General features: G+C 39.1%; 7 protein-coding genes and 1 long non-coding RNA gene across 15 annotated transcripts in view; 5 read left to right on the plus strand and 3 right to left on the minus strand.

Moving 5' to 3' along the window:
- Positions 1 to 365: 365 nt before the first annotated feature.
- On the minus strand, positions 366 to 6,461 carry LOC128879324 (ribosome-releasing factor 2, mitochondrial). Its single transcript, XM_054128375.1, has 4 exons — positions 5,543 to 6,461; positions 3,681 to 5,452; positions 1,820 to 1,966; positions 366 to 1,731 (listed from the first exon to the last, which is right to left on the minus strand). The coding sequence occupies exons 1-4, from the start codon at positions 5,688 to 5,690 to the stop codon at positions 1,567 to 1,569; spliced, it is 2,232 nt and encodes a 743-aa protein (XP_053984350.1). The 5' UTR covers positions 5,691 to 6,461; the 3' UTR covers positions 366 to 1,566.
- LOC128879337 (uncharacterized) lies at positions 1,974 to 3,642 on the plus strand. Its single transcript, XM_054128395.1, has 3 exons — positions 1,974 to 2,293; positions 2,374 to 2,523; positions 2,590 to 3,642. The coding sequence occupies exons 1-3, from the start codon at positions 2,171 to 2,173 to the stop codon at positions 3,556 to 3,558; spliced, it is 1,242 nt and encodes a 413-aa protein (XP_053984370.1). The 5' UTR covers positions 1,974 to 2,170; the 3' UTR covers positions 3,559 to 3,642.
- A 122-nt stretch (positions 6,462 to 6,583) lies between the features above and the next one.
- On the minus strand, positions 6,584 to 7,561 carry LOC128879334 (39S ribosomal protein S18a, mitochondrial). The gene is made up of 4 exons (XM_054128388.1): positions 7,268 to 7,561; positions 7,006 to 7,139; positions 6,805 to 6,928; positions 6,584 to 6,740 (listed from the first exon to the last, which is right to left on the minus strand). The coding sequence occupies exons 1-4, from the start codon at positions 7,368 to 7,370 to the stop codon at positions 6,634 to 6,636; spliced, it is 468 nt and encodes a 155-aa protein (XP_053984363.1). The 5' UTR covers positions 7,371 to 7,561; the 3' UTR covers positions 6,584 to 6,633.
- A 216-nt stretch (positions 7,562 to 7,777) lies between these two features.
- Positions 7,778 to 9,494, plus strand: LOC128879330 (zinc finger protein-like 1). The gene is made up of 3 exons (XM_054128385.1): positions 7,778 to 8,020; positions 8,185 to 8,490; positions 8,624 to 9,494. Exons 1-3 carry the CDS (start codon positions 7,919 to 7,921, stop codon positions 9,185 to 9,187), a joined length of 972 nt encoding a protein of 323 aa, XP_053984360.1. The 5' UTR covers positions 7,778 to 7,918; the 3' UTR covers positions 9,188 to 9,494.
- Positions 9,495 to 9,636: 142 nt separating this feature from the next.
- LOC128879327 (estradiol 17-beta-dehydrogenase 2) lies at positions 9,637 to 12,607 on the plus strand. The gene is made up of 5 exons (XM_054128382.1): positions 9,637 to 10,362; positions 10,891 to 11,172; positions 11,241 to 11,546; positions 11,614 to 11,845; positions 12,301 to 12,607. Exons 1-5 carry the CDS (start codon positions 10,227 to 10,229, stop codon positions 12,443 to 12,445), a joined length of 1,101 nt encoding a protein of 366 aa, XP_053984357.1. The 5' UTR covers positions 9,637 to 10,226; the 3' UTR covers positions 12,446 to 12,607.
- Positions 12,608 to 12,753: 146 nt separating this feature from the next.
- LOC128879336 (NPC intracellular cholesterol transporter 2 homolog a-like) lies at positions 12,754 to 14,622 on the plus strand. Of its 2 annotated transcripts, none has more exons than XM_054128394.1 (3): positions 12,754 to 12,999; positions 13,033 to 13,293; positions 13,382 to 14,622. In XM_054128394.1, exons 2-3 carry the CDS (start codon positions 13,119 to 13,121, stop codon positions 13,645 to 13,647), a joined length of 441 nt encoding a protein of 146 aa, XP_053984369.1. In that variant the 5' UTR covers positions 12,754 to 12,999; positions 13,033 to 13,118; the 3' UTR covers positions 13,648 to 14,622. The 2 variants fall into 2 exon arrangements, with proteins under 2 accessions (XP_053984369.1, XP_053984368.1); XM_054128393.1 differs by having other exon boundaries at positions 12,754 to 12,923; positions 13,129 to 13,293.
- LOC128879338 (uncharacterized) lies at positions 14,619 to 17,063 on the minus strand. 4 transcript variants are annotated; one of them, XR_008457602.1, is made up of 4 exons: positions 16,926 to 17,063; positions 15,233 to 15,522; positions 14,779 to 14,933; positions 14,619 to 14,686 (listed from the first exon to the last, which is right to left on the minus strand). It is a non-coding gene; the product is annotated as an uncharacterized LOC128879338 (long non-coding RNA). The 4 variants fall into 4 exon arrangements; XR_008457601.1 differs by lacking the exon at positions 16,926 to 17,063 and adding an exon at positions 15,912 to 16,856; XR_008457600.1 differs by lacking the exon at positions 16,926 to 17,063 and having other exon boundaries at positions 14,779 to 15,057; positions 15,233 to 16,856.
- LOC128879323 (sodium/potassium-transporting ATPase subunit alpha) overlaps positions 17,038 to 17,431 on the plus strand; it is a 79,684-nt gene continuing 79,290 nt past the window's right edge. For all 4 annotated transcript variants that reach the window (XM_054128368.1, XM_054128367.1, XM_054128366.1 and 1 more), the window contains exon 1: positions 17,038 to 17,207. In XM_054128368.1, coding sequence (XP_053984343.1) covers positions 17,178 to 17,207 — 30 coding nt within the window. In that variant the 5' untranslated portion in view covers positions 17,038 to 17,177. The remainder of the gene's footprint in view (positions 17,208 to 17,431) is intronic.

The following is a 17,431-nucleotide window of genomic DNA, read 5'->3' on the forward strand; positions in this document are numbered from 1 at the left end:
TTTTGGTCGTTCGAGGTCGTCCAGGTATAAATCCCGTTATTACCATCCAGCTAAATGTGACGATACTTTGTAACGTATCTCGGAGTTGAACGAATGACTTCGAGTGGCCAAAATATTAGGCGTCGACCTTAATTCAGTATTCGTGTCTGTAATGGATTTATCCATTCGGCAAACTGTTGATCATTTTTACTATTTCGGCGGAGTGAAATTTTGATTCGTTTTGCCAGACGAAAAGGAAAGAAATGTTTCTCGTTATCGCGTTTCGAGGAGTACGAATCGATAGCGGAAATACACGTATATTCGAGGAACCAAGTATTTTTTGTGCATCTTAACCCGGAAGTATAGCCGCGAACGGTAGGCGAGTATCTGCGCGCGCAAGTGATATGTAATTGTATTTAACTCGTAACTGTTTATGCAAATTAGAGTATAATAACGAAACATACGAGACAAGATTGTCACTTTTTCCTTTTTCCTCTTTGAGAAATCAAGCTTAAGAGGAAATCAATTTTATACGATTTAATTATTGTGTATACATCGGGGCGAGAATCGCGTAGGATGTTTTTAAGGCAATAGTTTCCAGCGCTCAAAAACCTCTTTGTAGATTAAGAACGTCGTGTCGTCTTTGAATTGCGTCTTTAACTATCTGATCGTTGCGTAGGACAATTCAAAGGTAACCATTGTAGCGGCTTAAACGATGATAAAAATGATATATATATATATATACATATATATATATATATATATATATATATATATATATATATATATATATATACGTATATACACATATATATTTTATTGGAGACTTAGGCGGATGCCTTACCGTGCATTCGTTTACCTTTCGATTCGTCCAAGTCGAGTTTATGCAATACGAAACAGATTTATGTGCAACTGACGTGTTTGCAAGTCTCATCCTATAACATTTAATCCCTCCATACATATAATATATACACGTGCATATATTTTACTATGTATGACATTTTTGCATGATCTTAAGCAATATTAATATATTTATACGCGGCTGCCGATTGCGAGGCTGGGCAATGTTTCGATACAAGACTTTCTTTTTTAAACCTCGAAGGGTTAACGGCTCGTCGATTACGTTGCTACGAGCCTGCTCGATTTCAGGCTAGCCCCGCGATCGTTGCCCGCCATCGATGATCGTTTAAAAAAAATTGTAACGCACCATCGATGATGCTGCAATATATTTTGATTAGATCAAACGAATACGAGAAACCGAACATATGTAATTTGTTGAGAATAATAACGGTGTTTCCGTCGAATAAATTGTTACTTGGTCTATAGCTGTAAGCAGTCGCTGCCATTATTATGGTGACATATAAATGCAGCGTTCTTCGGAAGTATATTCAAATGTACAAGTAACTTTTTACGTTAGAGTGATCGATTTTCATCTTTGTAAAGTTGAACTGCTGATTTCTTAATACAAAAGATTTCAGAAAAACAACGATGACGTGTTATTTGTTTAAAAGAAAACATTCATACTTTCCTTCTACTATATTGCATATGATGCGATCATTCATTTAGCACACCAGCTTTAACGAATTTCTAATAAAAACCCGTAACCCTCTTAACAGCTTCTGCCTCGGTCGTAGGATCCATTTTTTCATAGTGATCGAATTCTAACGAAAACGTGGCACGGCCTGAAGAAAGTATCCTCAGCTCTGTCGAGTATCCCAGTAATTCAGCCAATGGAACCAAGCACCTGATCACCTATTTGTTTTTCAAAATTACAATTCACCTAATTGTAAATTCAATTTAAATCGTTTTATTTTTAATAGTTTTCAAAAATTTTAGTTACCTTGTTCCCCCTACGAGTATCGATGTCTTGTATCTCGGCCCGCCTTTTTGGAAGGTCTGCCATAACGGCGCTCGAATATTCTTCCTCTACCTCGATCTCTAGCAGCATGATTGGCTCTAATAGTACCGATGAGCTAGTCTCCATCAGCTAAACAAGAAGAAAATTATAAACAATGTTTTCGAAATTTGAAAAAAAAAAATGACAAGCCTGACGTTACTTGTATCGAATTTTGTCTTGTTTACCAGCAACGATACCTTCACTCTGTAAACAAGCGAACAGAAAGATGTAAATCCCGGAGTAAGGAGACTCGCATAAGTGTCTCATATTTTTGTCGAATAATTTTGTAATTTAATGGTTGCTGGATATGTGTCCCTATTGTATAGTGTCGGCGAGAAACCGCTAGAATATTGGAGTAAGCAACACTCGCAGTCCGGACGTATTCGCAAAATTCTAGATGCGGATTTGCTGGAAAATGTATGTCGCTAAACGTGAGATTACCGTTCCATCCTATTTTTAAAACGATTCCAACTAATTCTGCTGCGAATGGTCGACAGGTTATCGAAATACAGGATTTCGAGCAATCTAATGGTTACGGCACCTCGATTCTTTGTCCATCCGATTCGTCGCAGTTTCTCGATATCGAATTACCGATTCTAGTCGTGGTCATAAAGAATTTGAATTTAAAATGCCGTTTGCAAGTACAGGTAATCGTTGCTTTAATTCTAAATTCTCCGATAATCGATCCGCGGCATTACGCAAGTTCGCTCTAGGTGGTGGATGCTCAAAATTGTTTGCATCATTTTCAATTCACGAACGCGGAGAACGAAAAGCACAACTCCAAGGGATTAATATGTCGCGTGAAAGTAAAATTAGAAAATGGCTGGAACAAGTTGGAATTGAACCTATCGCATCTTACGCAAACTGCGTTCAAGACTGTGTACGCGGCTACGCAGAGGTTACAAATATGTGGAAACTGTCGTCTGCGTAGGATCTATTTCATAGACAAGCACTATGATAACCAGACTGTTTGTCCCAAATTGTATAATGCATTTCTTGACACCTACATGTTGAAGTGGGGTATCTTCGCTATTAATAAAACGACGCAAACTAACATTAAACGGAACAAGACCAAAATTAGAGATAATAATAATTTGAGGTGTCTCGCGAAACATTTTAGCGGCGATAATATTAAAGTGGAGAACGTTACGAAAGATTCTGGTCACAAAACAATCGATGAGAATTTTCTGAGAAGTTTGCAGATCAAAACCGATATGCTCATCAACGACTTTTTCGATAGACAAACGACAAAGCTGCCACACGCCTTGGAATTTAAACAGCAAGCAAAATTAAAGCGCTACGCGTTTCCGATATTGACCGCGAGCCCTAAACCTTTCCACTCCAATATTATTTCGCAAGATGTTCTGAAGAAGATCAGTGTTCTTCGAACGTTTACCGACACGTACATATCGAGCGAAGAGAAACGTAAACAAGAGAAGACCGTAAAGGATATACAGGATAATTGGCAATGCAGGTATCTCCTCGATAAAGAGGAGTCGAATAGTGGTGATTCATCCAAGCAGAGTACAACTAGAACGATGCTGAAATGTAAACCCAAGTCATTACTGGTATTATCTATGATGAAACCAAACAGTGGAGAAGAAAAGATCGTAGGGACTCCAAAGATTTCTCCTGCAGAAGAAAGTACCAAGTATAACGAAAACGATACAGCCAAAAATTGATTCTCAAATCGTTTGTTTGAATGTTAAAAATTAATTTGTAAAAATACCATGTCTTATGCCACGTTTAAATTAAATGGGTGCATATCATTGAAACTATCACTGTAAATGTAGAATGTCTTTACCTTTCGGATGCTTTGCGAAATAGCGGCGGTAACTATCGTCGGTACTGTACCGGGTCCATATTCCAGCCAATGTAACTTCACTGCCATGTCTACGATCGGATAACCGAGTTTCGGTCCATTCCGAAGAACTGATTCGACCCCAGCCTTGATTGCCTTCATCATGTTGGTGTTTATGGCATCGATGTTTGCGATACAGTCTGGCGTCTTATCCAGTAATAATGTCTCGCTTCCCTGATGGTTTGGAATTAATGATACAGTCATGGTGACTGTGCAATTTCTTTTTCCAATACTAAACTTCGAAGTAAAAGTATCTTTGGCAGGATTCAATATAGCTTCTTTGTAAGCGATTTGCAAGGAACCTAATTCGGCATCGATTTTGAATTCCGATCTGATCCTTTCTTTGATAATTTCTATGTGTAATTCTCCCATGCCTGCAAGTACAGTTTGGCCAATTTCCTCGTCTTGAATTACTTTCAAGCTTGGATCTTCTCTCTCTAGTTGTTTGAGAGCAGTTTCCAAAGCTACCTGAGTGGAAGGAGATGGTGCTTCTATCGAACAGAAAAAGACTGGTTCTAATATCTTTGAATTTAGAGCAAAGAAATTTTCTACATCTTTTGAATCAATTTCTTTCTGTGCTTCTAGGGTCTTTTTCGCACGACTGGACACCGTTGCACCCGATGTTATTAAATCACCGGTTGTTGTATATTTCAACCCTGTAACTGCTGCAATATTTCCGTGACTAATTTCGGATACATCTTGATAGTCATCTGCACAGGCAACATATAATTTACCGACCTGTTCTGATATTTCCCTTTGGACATTGTACACTTTTGTACCCTTTTTTATACTGCCAGTATATATTCTAAAGAAAGTGATCGCTCCTTTTTGGTTGTCATGGACGACCTTAAATGCTCTGGCAGATAAATGTTTACCAAAAGAATCGTAATACTTCATATATTTATTTTGATCAGGTGCTGGTAGGTATAGCAGAATGCTGTCCATTAAAGGTTGCACTCCTATATTTTTATAAGAACTACCTAGGAGTACTGGAACACCTTTTCTATTTACAGTACATCTATACAAAGAGTTGAGTAACGTTTGCGCGGTAATCGAATCCAAAGATTCTTGTTCAATGATAATATTAGCTAGGTTGTCATCCATATTAGACAGTTTATCAGTTAAATTTCTACGCTTTTCAAGCGCCATTTCCCATAAACCTTTATCCTCGTTTTCGGACAATTTTAGTCTTTTATATTTCATGCCCATATCTTTACTATCGAAAATCAATTTTTCCATAGTAATTACGTTCACGATACCTTCCAGAATTCCTTTTTGTTTGATTGGAAATTGAGTAGGTAGGGCCTCTACATTTAATTTGCTTTCGATAGATTGTACACTCATGTCAAAATTAGCATCTAATCTATCCATTTTATTCACATAAATAATCCTGGGTATATTGTATTTGTCAGCCTGTCTACAAACTGTCAATGTCTGAGCTTCAACACCTGCAGAACCATCAAGTATAACTACAGCACCGTCTAATACCCTCAACGTTTGCTCTACCTCCATGGTGAAATCTATATGTCCTGGAGTATCTATTAAATTAATACGATGATTCTTCCATTCAAACGTTGCCGCTGCAGAGGTAATCGTAATACCACGTTCACGTTCTTGCTGCATATAATCTGTTACTGTATTTCCATGATGAACCTCTCCCATATGTCTAATGACACCAGAATAAAATAACATTCTTTCTGTAGTAGTGGTTTTACCTGAAGAAACATCATATAGTCATAATAAATGATAAAAACACAATCAGACACTACTAAGATATCGTAAAACTGAATTAAAATAAAACGAACCCGCATCGATGTGGGCCAAAATTCCGATATTTCGAATTTTCGCAGTTTCGTGATCTTCATGTTTTCCTTTTACAATTTTGGAACTTGTTTGGGCATATCGCTTATGAAATTTATACCACGAAGTCGTTAATAGTAATCTTTGTTTCATTATGACATTTAATTAATGTAGTATGAAGCATTCAAGTCTGATCAATCAAATAACTTATTTAGTTTCGATGATAGACAAAGATACTTCAAATAAATGTTGCATAATTTCAAGGAGGACATAATCATTCGTGCAAGTGTATGAAATATGAAGGACGGCTTTATTTAAATAAAATTACCAATTTCTTATACTGTAAAGTGCTTTGGTTATGTTTTGATTGCAATTTTATGGTGCAACCAGGAGTCACGTTTTTAGTTGGAGACAAATCCGCGCGGCGCTAGTGGCATCATACACATATCTAGCGTATCGGTGATTACCACCAACGCTGCTATGAAAATTTCAGCGTCGGTATCGGTTTGTTTTATTTATGTATAATATACGTTTCTTCTGTTGCAGGTGACTGAACCAAATTGCGAATAGACTATTTGACAATAAAAACACTGCTATAAGGTGTATACTGTATGTTTCAGAAATCATCGTCGGGTTAAGTTTTGGTATCAATTTTTTTTGTATGTGGTTTTTGTCTTGGCCATCAAATTTTTTTGAGTCTCTGAATGCAGTAACCTCCACGTGGTGAGACCTGGACCCTCTATATTATTTAAGTATGTAATTGGTAACTGCACATCGCCAGTAAAACCAGATGGCATTATCAATTGCATACTATTTAATATGAGCTAATGACTGCGATCTTTCGCGTTTACAAGTAAATAAAAGTATGAGAACTTAGAATTAGTCTAAAGTAGATATAATAACTCATTATATCTTGTTATTAATAAGACATAATGAGAAAGTTGTTACGCAAATAGTTTATACTATCTATATAAATAATAAGTCGGTAAAAATTAAATTGAATTGGTTGAATGTATGATTATGTCAATTTATTATTTTTAAAAATATTTAATGTATTACTGATCTTAGTACCATTTATTGTATTTTTTACAAATCATTACATATTCATATATCTACTTTTAATAGTACTTTCATCATAATATGTATTAAACCTTCTCCCACTTGCAACAATATGGGCAAGTTTACCACGAGCTTGCAATAGTCCTAACATAAAATATATTTAAAATTTATTTAAAATTTATATAAATGTAATTCATGTTTTACCAACCTGCTGCCTGTGCCATCCGTATCATTATACCGATTCTTTTCTGTTGCACTGAACATAAACCTGTAATTCTCCTGGGCAATATATTGCCGTTTGGTGTCATGAACTGACTCAGAATAAGAACATCCTGTACAAATATTTAATTACTCAGAAATGTAGCAGAAATAAAAATCATATTTCGTGCAACAAAACAAGAAGATTTACTGTGTGCTTAATGTCAAGACCAGATGAGCATACTAGACATGCTCCATTTTTAGGTTTCAATAATCGTCCTTCGTGTTTGTCTGGTATTATCACTCCTTCGACAGTTAATGTCCCCCCTTCCTTTTTCTCGATAACTGCAAAATAAAGTAAACGTTGTGTTTATACAAATTGAAAAGTATAGGTTATAAACGTTAAGACGTTAAATCAAAACTAAATGAAAATGATTTTCGTATGTATACTCTACTTTATGTTTTTAACTCACTTTCTTTAAGATACGTTGTTGCAGATAACGATATATTTCTATTCTGTACAGGTACTTGCATATATTTTCCTAAACATTTTACGAGTCCGAACAACGCAGCCATCTTTATAGTGTAAGATAGAGGTTATCTCTAATCGTGTTACATACACTGAATTGCACTGAATACATGCTACATTACATTATTTTTTATTAACAATCAATTAACATTACAAAATAGTTGTAGTAATATTGAATATTTTGTGTTTCATGAATCGATTCATTTTATTTATAAACATATTCTGCGATAGTAAATTTTGAGACCTACACAATCATTATTAGAAATATACAGCTTTCTGTACAGAAAAATTTTCAAATATACTCATAAGATTATTAGGCTAATTGTCCACTAATTTAAACTTCTAAAGGGAATTGTTGATTTGCTGAATAATGAGAAAGGAAGAATCTTATTGGTCCGTTTTATTCTATCTTTCGTATATGTCAGACGACGTGGCCGATGAAACATGGTGGCCGTGTCATGCAATGTAGCTCGAATCGTCATAAGACAACGATATGTCAAGTGAAAAGATTCGTTTTTAGAAGTGTTCATTATTAACTAGTCAATAATCTCGTTGTTCCAAATTATTTAATGTGAACGTGTCGTTTTCGTGAAACATGGGTCTTTGTAAGTGTCCGAAAAGAAGAGTTACAAATCTATTTTGTTTTGAACACCGTGTCAATGTTTGCGAACATTGTATGGTTACAAATCATCCGAAGGTAATTTGCTTTATTTTTAACAAAGCGTTAAATGTACATTTCTAGTCATTATTTCTTGTAATTTACGATAATATTGCTAATTTAACATGTAGCGTGACTTTTGCTTATCCACAACTGTTTACACACAATTTGAGAGCTTACCCATTCCTTATAAATTTTTTCAGTGTATCGTGCAGTCGTATATTTCATGGCTTCACGATAATGACTACAATCCAGTTTGCACATTGTGCTCTACAAACTTAAGCGAAGGGGACTGCGTTCGATTAACATGTTATCATATGTTTCACTGGGCATGTTTGGACAAATATGCCAGAGAATTGCCACCGACGACAGCACCAGCAGGATATACGTGTCCAGCTTGTAAGGAACGAATTTTTCCAGATATAAAACTGGTGTCTCCTGTAGCGGATGTATTGAGGGAAAAATTGGCAGGAGTCAACTGGGCACGTGCAGGACTTGGTTTACCCTTGGTATATACTTTGACTATTTAAAAGGAAGACAATTTCTTCAGTTTCAAACAAATATATGTTTTATTACATTTGATACATATATATATATTTGTTTACATAGACAAGTATATATTCTGACTTTTTTATTTCATAGTTGAGCGAAGATAGGGAACAAAAACCTGAACAAGAACGTCTATCGTTAAGAGTGGAATCCACGTCATACCAAAACCACACGGTAACAACTTCATCGGCTCCTACGGTAGCTACATCGCGTTCTGCTAGCACCGTAAATTCGGTCCATGCTAATATAAACAATGTGCATTTAAATAATCAAAAAGTTGGGCCACCTTATTCCATTGTAAATATCGATTCATCGTCGGGTCTATCCACGCCAATGTCGAGGAAAGTTTGCGAAGCATATGACGATCCGAAAGAAATGTCATTCGATCACGATGAAAATAAGTATAAGCGAAAGTCTGCCATCGAATGGCTCTTAAGGTGGTGGAAGCTGATAGCAAGTCCACCAACGCGACGCAGGAATACACCTGGACCTCTGTACAAAAGATACGCGGTGTTAGGATTTATTGGTATATTAGCTTTTATCGGAATTTTAATTTTATTCTCGTGGCTTGGACGTATGGCTACAGACGGAGATCCAAGTTACGACCTTTTCGCCAATCCTAATGTCTTAGTCGAAGATAAACCTGCCGGTATTTAATATACTATAACGTTTAAAAGATAATTCGCACGAGGAAGCATAACGCGAATGGAACGTGTACGATGCTTGTAAAATAGCAAAATAATTATCAATCGAAGTCAGAGACGAATATGTATCGACCGAAGTACGAATTCACTCCGAAAAAATAATTAACTTAAGATACAGTGTATTGTTAGCTATAATATTTGTTTATTTTTATGTAAACTATGCTTTATAACTGCGTTGTATATTTTGCTCTGTAAAAATTTACAAACTTTTCAAAACAATTGCGTAATGATTACATATATAAATCGTTAGTTTTTTTATACATTCATGTACGAAGTACGAAGAGAAAATTTGTTCCCCCTCCCATTGAAGCCAGTCGGAATTTACTACAAAAGCAAGTGATTTCAAGATGATGATTAACTTGAAATAGAAGTCTGATTGTAATTAATTTTCATAATAAAAAAAAAAAATTCACGTTTACAGCCACTGAGAAAGAATGTTGTTTCAATGCTGGTTGAAACAAATAAATTCACCGTGTTCGATTTATTCGTACGAAACGTGATCGCGATTGCAATTCAAACGAGGGCCAAGCGTCCAAAGAATATCTTCCATAAAACATTAAACTATCTTAACATTCGAAATCGTTCGCTTTACATTCGGAAGCGTGTATAAAAACAGAAAGTTCTAATTTTGTATTAAAGTCGTGCAGTGTAGTTCGAATTTTAAAAGGGACACGCGACGACCTTACAGCATCAGAGTGGGGAAGTTGGACTTTTTTTCTTTTCACGATTCATGGCAGTCAGTTGGGAACAGGACGAGGATACCATCGTTTCGTCTCATGCGCCTGCTTCACCTTGGCATTCGTATAGTTGTCGCTCACGCATAGTAACCACTTTAATCATAATTCTATTTTATCGTATATAACTTATTCGCATTTCTTAAAATATTAAATTGTCTCTATAAAACTAACAAAGTTCCATTTCACGCGTATGGTAATTAGTATTATCTTTGAGGTGAGATACCATCAAGGTTTGCGTCGTGCACGATTTTAACAATGGAATTGATGAAATCGATTACGAGAAGGTATTCTACGATATTAGCGATCGATGTAACAAGTTCGATCGGTCTCGCTTACGCGTGGAACAGAGGACACAAGTATCTGGCATCGACGATATCTCTATGCTGCATTGGTAAGGAGTATGGACTCAGTAATTAAATTAATCAGTATTTATTAATGATCGCATATGTTCTTAACGTCAGACAGATCTAAACATTTTAATTAAACTCTCAACGTTTATCTACTTACCTGTGGAGTGACTGTTTTCTTATCCGAATACGACATCAGCGTTGAAAGTCGATGACTCGATGCAATCGCGATACTACGCCATCCTACGGTCGTTCTACTCATATTATTTAAAATTATAATCACGGATTCGAAATTAAATATTTAGCAACATATACATATACGATATACAAACGAAAATCGTGCGAGTCGACATGAAATTACAGTGAAAATATTCCGGTAGGACATTGTTTATTCGCAACTTGTTGCGTTTTTATACAATGTATGTACACAATCGTTTGTTTATCGTATTCAAAGTTTCATGTATGTCACAGCAGGGACAGTTGAACGTGAACAGAAACAACATGATGTAACCGTCTTAGTTCGCTCGAACGTTAGACAAGATTTTATTTACCAAAATAATCTTTTATTCCAGGTGGAACCTACCTGTATCGGCGCATGATGTCTCGCGATAGAATATCGACGAATCATGCCATCGTAGTCACTGGCTGCGACTCAGGGCTGGGATATAGTTTAGCTCTGCATTGCCGGCAACTCGGCGCGACTGTAATTGCTGGTGTATTGCAGAACGACGGTCAAGGGGCTAAGAATTTGAAGGAGAATGACGTACACGTTTATCCTCTCGACGTCACAAAAACCAACAGCGTCGTAAATTTCGTCGATTCCGTTCGAGCGGTCTTAACGCAGGACAAATTAGGTAACCTACTCCCCTAATGAATAGGGATCGTACAGGCGGGATTATTATGAAGCTCTATTGTATTACAGTATTACGGTGTTTGATCAATAACGCCGCGGTGATGATATTCGGCGAATTCGAATGGCAAACAGAGGATCAAATCAGGTATCAAGTGGAAGTCAACTTCCTTGGCGCTATGAGAATCACTCGAGAACTGATGCCGATGATCCGCGCGCACTCTAGCAGGATTATCATAATCTCTAGCCACTGCGACATACAACCAATTCCTGGAGTGGCAGCTTACAGCGGGACTAAAGCTGCGATTACTGCCTGGGCCACAGCCATTAGAGTAGAACTGAAGAAGTATGGCGTAAAGGTCGTTTGCTTCGTCCCTGGTCCGTAGACAGTTATCGTATCGACGAAACAAATGACGAACAACTCCCGTCTTACGCTTTCTCGCAGGTTCTTTCGTTACGGAAAGCAATATATTAGCGCGACAAGCCGAACATTTCGAAACGATGAGGAATTCGATGGCAGACGAAGCGAAAGTTTTTTACGCCGATTACTTTGCTAGATACTCCGAATATTTCGGGTCCGTGGCGCCGAGAGGGGAGTTAAAGAAACTGCAGGACCAGCGTATGTACGAGGTCTTCGAAGATGCCCTCCTCGACAAGCATCCATCAGCGATTTACAAGTACGTTCGCGGATCGAAACCGATGATGAACTTGGGCGACGAATAAATTGCTCGGAACAGAATAATAAAATACGATTGCTTGACAGAAATAAAAATTCATTATCGTGGAAGTGTATAATTTCGGCTCTCTAAAAACTCGTGCTACCCGTAAATACCATAATAATCGAATACGATACGCTTTACCTTTGGTTGTCTCGAGTAATGTTATTCCACCCAGACGTCTCAAACCACTGAGCTCCCTTAGAACGAGTATGAAATTGCTATCGTAACGGTCCTCCGATATCGCACTTTTCGATTGAGATACGGTTCACCACGTGCGTCGGAACTTCATTTTTGTCTCGATAACTCGACACCTGCATCGGAACACCTGGCTGATCCGATTACCTCAAATTAAAAATATTTCGACGACTAATAATCTATCTTAACAAAAGATAAAAATGTTATTTAAACTTTAGGCACGAGTCATGGAGATACTGCATCTATCACACGTTGTTTTTGGCCACGCCGACACGCGTGCGAGATTGGCTGGTCCAGAAATTCGTGCAAGGACCGTCTTGGACGAAGAAAGCTGTCCAAACACCAAATGGAAAGGAGACGTGAAAGAAATGCAAGAACAACCGATACATTTCTGTCTATTAAAGAATTCTTTTCGGTTAAGATAAACGTAACAAATGATATTTTTTTTGATAATAGAATGTAAGTTTATTAAATAAAGAAATAGTTTTATTCTGATAGAAGTTTATCATATTATTACACGTGTAAGTGTCCGTTGTTACATTTGTTTGATTTGTGCCACCTGCAACACTCTACTAATCACATTTATCACATTAATCACGCGATTTTGATCGATAAAACGTGGGTTACGTACACTTTCCGAATGCCAGGTGTACGTCTGAAGTGTTTTTGAATGTTGGTCAACGATTTTTGACTTCGATGACCAGTGCTCGATTAGATAGTACCACGGTATAAATAGCTTAAACTTTGGTTGACAGAGCATCAGTTGATTCAGTTACCGAACCAGCTACCTAACCAGCTACCAAACCAGCCACTAAACCAGCAATGGCATTCTTCACTTACGGTTTGTACCATTAATTACTACCTTAACTCGTCTTTGCAATAACTTCGCTTTCTACTAATCTTGCCAATATTTGTGTGTCGACATTGTTCAAGAATTGGACATTGGATAGATACATTGAAATTCTCTCTCTTTTTTTTATATCTTTGGAATACTAAACGTTTCAAACGTATCTCTTCGTCTCGTTCTAAAAATCGTATGATTGTAGTTTACATCGTCGCGGCATTCCTCGTCGCCGACTCCATGCAGACGACCTTCCAGACCTGCAGCGGCCAACCTGCACCCACCAACGTGGTGATCTCGGGATGCAACTCGCTCCCTTGCCCCTTGAAGAGAGGTTCCAACGTTGATGGAGCTATCAGCTTCCACGTTCGTAAGTATTAAAAGAACATACGTATAAGAAAAAAAAAAAAACACGAAACTTCGACATTCAATATTCTCCATTGAACAACGTGTTACAGTTGAGAACACAAAAACCCTGAAGCCGGTGGTAGACGTACAGCTTGGAGAGATGCACATGAAGTACCCACTACCCCAGCAAGACGCTTGCAAGGACCTCACGAACGCACAGTGCCCATTGGACAAGGGCGAGACCGTCACCTACCATCTGAACATGCCCGTCGAGAAAGCATACCCGAAAGTTTCCATGATCATCCAACTGGCTTTGGTCGACGAGCTTAACAAGACCCAGATGTGCGTCAAGATCCCCGCCAAAGTTGTTGACTAATCATCAAGGAAGGACTCACGCTTTTTGACAAAATGGAACATGTTCATATGAATTGCAACCCTGATATTTAAATATATAGATTAATTACTTAATAGACGCTTCATCTTATCCCTTCCTCCCGATTGTAAGACTTTAATAGACACGCGTACAATAAGATATAATACAAGGCGATCTATAGTACACAAGTATAGTACACAAGTATAGTACACAAGCTATAGGGGGGCTAGCTGTCGTCACAGTAGGATAGTTAAGAGTTTAAGACTATTAAGACGATGCAGAAGTAATGCAAGACAAAGTTACGATAAGAAAAATGGAAACAAGTCAGAAGTATGTACTAGCGTAATAACTATGCCTGTATAGTTAATCAGTTTAAATAAGTACGAGATACAATGCGATATCCATAAATGCATATCAAAAGTTCAGAGGTCGAAGCTGGCCATGGAAACAGGTAAATCTGATGTACAAGCTTACGTTGTATATAACCCAGCTTTTGAGTAATAGAAGAGCTTGCGTTAAATTCACGCGTTACACACGTCCGTTGGGCGGAGAAAGGGATGAGATGAAAATCCAGGGGGTTCGGGCGTATGCCTGACCCACATCTCCGCGTAACGATCGACCCGGTCGCATGGCTCTGAAAGATATCTAGCGACACCTTCGAACACTCTCAGAACGCGAACAATCGTACCCTGAGATACCATAGCTGTAAGGGGCTCGGTGGGCCCCAACGGACTACAGGGCCTGTAGTACAGGCATCCTCGATAAGGACACTAAAAACTAAAGGAACAAATGTACATTGGGTGTTATAGTCGAGTCGATACGACTTCTCACCCTTATAAATAAAACTCGCACGCTCCTTTTACCATTCCTTTTACCTTTTACCTTATAAATAAAACTCGCTCGCTCCTTTTACCATTCAAGCTATTATTTTAGTCCAAATTTGTGGCTTAATTACAAAGTGTTTTCTCGATGATGATCTCGATACGCATCTATCGCTTCCTTTCACGTGTCTACAAACTTCAACATCGTCCCATCGATCATCCTATATTGGTTCGTACAAAATTTCATTCATGTAGAAAAGAAGAGGGGAGTGAGAAACAGGCGCACGTCGATAGGTCAATTTAATTAAATTACCTGAATGATCGTTTTCCAGGTACACGGCAATCCGGCGGTCACGCGTGTCCTGGTACAGAGGGTGTGCACCTTGCGTCAATCGTTTACAAATTTGTCGGCTCGTCCGATTGGTCAGCACTCGTCCTTGACATTATTCCGCCTGGATGACGTCTGCCCTACCACGTAAGATAAAATAGGAACGACGCGTATAAGTGTGCCCGAACGTCATTAAATGGGCTGTTGGGTGGTACAGTTAGCACGAAGAAAGAATCGACTCGATCGGTGGGACGAATCCACGTGCTAAAATTCGAAGTTTCGAATTCGTTATTCGAAGTTTGTACAATATACAGATGAGAATTCGCCCATCTTTGGTTTCGTAATCATCGCTCGTTTCGTTCGGTCGTGGAATGGATTTGCCGACCAACGCAGGGCTACATAGCACGGGACTCGCACACTCTCGTTTACGTGTACATACCTTTTTTCTCTGTCCTTCCTATATCGCCGACCCTTCGATTCTTCTGCTTCGCGACACGTGTACGTAATACCAATTTCCATCGTAGTCACTGTACCAATAACGATTCCAAAGTTGGCCGTGCCTTGCATACGAACCAAGTCGAAAACAAACAAATTTCATGGCGTCGTACGAATGGCTTCGAAACATCCCCGCTGGAGACGCTGCTACCGATAAATATCGGTAAATGTCGATAATGCAGCTGTGTATCGTCATTTATCCGTATTTATGTTTGGAATACACAAACGCGAAAACTGTAAATAATGACACAGGCGCGGATGACAAATATTTGACGAATCGTCCGAACCGAGTGCTCGAAGTATATAGAAATATTTATAAATGTTTCGGCGCGATTATGGACAAAGTATCGGTAACGCGGATACAAGTGTGATACTGCGATGACTGTGAAAGAGAGAAGAGGAAGAAACGGATGTATAAATACGAGGAAACTAGAACTTTGCATGCACTTAACCTCGCGAGCGAACCTGCTCTTTTGGACGCAAGTACTCTCGTCCGATGCATCCGACAGTAATGCATCGGGTGAAAAATGACTCGGTATATGCGTGTGAACAGCATAGAGATCTCGTTCTGTGAGAGATTAATGAGACGTGCGTTTCGGTAGATTACGAATAGGAATTCAGACCTCTGTACTTGGAGATCGACGCGAGGAATGCTCGAATGTTCCGAGTAATTTTTGCCGTTTCGGTAGATCGCGTTACTGAAAAGTAAATGTCGGGTAGAAATCGCTGTACACGTCCGGTTCACCCATCGCGACAACATATAAAACGTTACGGGCACATTGAGAGAACTTTTTCCCGGTTTTCAATCATGAGTGTGTCAGCTATCTTCGTTGGAACGGACTTTTATACAAAACTTGCGGAGTTCGCGTTTCGCCCACGTTTCAGTCAAAGTATTGTACACAATACCGATGCAATACTATCGTATCGTGAAGTGCTCGTAACATGCATCTACGCGAGCAGTGAAGCGAATGAGAGCGAAGCAACTGAATTGAAAGTCTGGTGACACATTCGTCCCGGCTGTCTGAAATTAATTGAACGTGACATTTATAAACTAAAATTGATGCCAGGGTTTTCGTAGCTTCCCCATTCTATTAATCAAGAAAATGTTCAAACGTCCATAAAGGGTTAAACTCGATAAATCGATCGAACGAACGAACATCGAACTATCGATTTTACGATTCCATCGATAACGTTGGTACGCGATAGAAGAGCGCGCGCTGCCGTCGCAACGCGGAGGACAGTTGTCGTTGTCGTGATATTCGAAATTCGTAAAAAGGACGGGACGTTCGACCGAGCTTAATCAACGAGGATCAACGAGGGCAAAAGTATGCGGGAAGGTTAATACGCTCCGAATTAAAGCGAATCTCTCTTCGCCTCAGGGGATCATCAATCGAGAGGAAGAAAGAGAATAGGACGCAACGGTCCTATACCGGCGACACCTAACCCCAATCTCGTAATTCGTTTGTCGGAGGACTCGTGGCGGAGTGTATAATATTGGCTGATCAAATCCGTGAATTCGAGAGAGATTCGCCGAGCGAGCGAGTGAAAGGGACTTGTATCGGTCGCCCAAGATGATGGTGGGGGCACATTGTGATGAGCCGGGTTTGTCTTCGCGTCACTTGTAAACTTGTACTTACGCGGTTGGTAGTATGAAAAGGCGTTCCGTGTCGTGACGTCAGCACGTGGTTCGGTGTACTGTTCGCGCGAATCGGTTCCGCGACGAGTTTATTCTGTTCCTACGCGCGTGAACGTACTCGAATCGAACGCGTGTGTATCATCGAAACGAAGTCAGTGTCGTGCGTACTCCCGTGATTCTCTGGAGATCGTAAGTGCAGCGCACCGAGAGCAGGTATTCAGGACGTCGACTGACCGCCATCGTTGTTGTCAAGATGGCGTCGAAAGGAAAGTTAGCAACCGAGGTCAGTAACATTCTCTATTGTTATCCTTTTACGCGTTCGGCGTTTGTTCGATGACGACGCAAGTGCAGGGTAAACGTACGAGGAACGCCTGAATCGAACGTCTCGTGCGTTCTCCTCTTCCGTTATCGATTATCTTATCGACCTCGCGATCATCGCGTCGATCGTGTCGCGCGCTTCGTGAAACCCGAGGGCATGCGTCGCGTTCACGCAGGAACGTCATACCG

This window comes from Hylaeus volcanicus, chromosome 7, assembly GCF_026283585.1.
Source record: "Hylaeus volcanicus isolate JK05 chromosome 7, UHH_iyHylVolc1.0_haploid, whole genome shotgun sequence".
Taxonomy (NCBI): Eukaryota; Metazoa; Arthropoda; class Insecta; order Hymenoptera; family Colletidae; genus Hylaeus; species Hylaeus volcanicus.

What these genes read in the sequence shown, in the direction of transcription:
- LOC128879337 (XM_054128395.1), top strand. Translation starts at nt 2,171, where the DNA reads ATGGTTGCTGGATATGTGTCCCTATTGTATAGTGTCGGCGAGAAACCG. An exon ending in ATGCGGATTTGCTGGAAAAT is followed by an intron (nt 2,294 to 2,373) that starts GTATGTCGCTAA and finishes AATGGTCGACAG; the next exon opens with GTTATCGAAATACAGGATTT. An exon ending in AATGCCGTTTGCAAGTACAG is followed by an intron (nt 2,524 to 2,589) that starts GTAATCGTTGCT and finishes AGTTCGCTCTAG; the next exon opens with GTGGTGGATGCTCAAAATTG.
- LOC128879324 (XM_054128375.1), bottom strand. Translation starts at nt 5,690, where the DNA reads ATGAAACAAAGATTACTATTAACGACTTCGTGGTATAAATTTCATAAG. An exon ending in TTTGGCCCACATCGATGCGG is followed by an intron (nt 5,453 to 5,542) that starts GTTCGTTTTATT and finishes ATGTTTCTTCAG; the next exon opens with GTAAAACCACTACTACAGAA. An exon ending in TTTCGCAAAGCATCCGAAAG is followed by an intron (nt 1,967 to 3,680) that starts GTAAAGACATTC and finishes CTTCTTGTTTAG; the next exon opens with CTGATGGAGACTAGCTCATC.
- LOC128879334 (XM_054128388.1), bottom strand. Translation starts at nt 7,370, where the DNA reads ATGGCTGCGTTGTTCGGACTCGTAAAATGTTTAGGAAAATATATGCAA. An exon ending in AACAACGTATCTTAAAGAAA is followed by an intron (nt 7,140 to 7,267) that starts GTGAGTTAAAAA and finishes TTTATTTTGCAG; the next exon opens with TTATCGAGAAAAAGGAAGGG. An exon ending in ACGGATGGCACAGGCAGCAG is followed by an intron (nt 6,741 to 6,804) that starts GTTGGTAAAACA and finishes ATTTTATGTTAG; the next exon opens with GACTATTGCAAGCTCGTGGT.
- LOC128879330 (XM_054128385.1), top strand. Translation starts at nt 7,919, where the DNA reads ATGGGTCTTTGTAAGTGTCCGAAAAGAAGAGTTACAAATCTATTTTGT. An exon ending in TGGTTACAAATCATCCGAAG is followed by an intron (nt 8,021 to 8,184) that starts GTAATTTGCTTT and finishes AAATTTTTTCAG; the next exon opens with TGTATCGTGCAGTCGTATAT. An exon ending in CAGGACTTGGTTTACCCTTG is followed by an intron (nt 8,491 to 8,623) that starts GTATATACTTTG and finishes TTTATTTCATAG; the next exon opens with TTGAGCGAAGATAGGGAACA.
- LOC128879327 (XM_054128382.1), top strand. Translation starts at nt 10,227, where the DNA reads ATGGAATTGATGAAATCGATTACGAGAAGGTATTCTACGATATTAGCG. An exon ending in GATATCTCTATGCTGCATTG is followed by an intron (nt 10,363 to 10,890) that starts GTAAGGAGTATG and finishes CTTTTATTCCAG; the next exon opens with GTGGAACCTACCTGTATCGG. An exon ending in CATCCATCAGCGATTTACAA is followed by an intron (nt 11,846 to 12,300) that starts GTACGTTCGCGG and finishes TTTAAACTTTAG; the next exon opens with GCACGAGTCATGGAGATACT.
- LOC128879336 (XM_054128393.1), top strand. An exon ending in AGCTATCAGCTTCCACGTTC is followed by an intron (nt 13,294 to 13,381) that starts GTAAGTATTAAA and finishes AACGTGTTACAG; the next exon opens with TTGAGAACACAAAAACCCTG.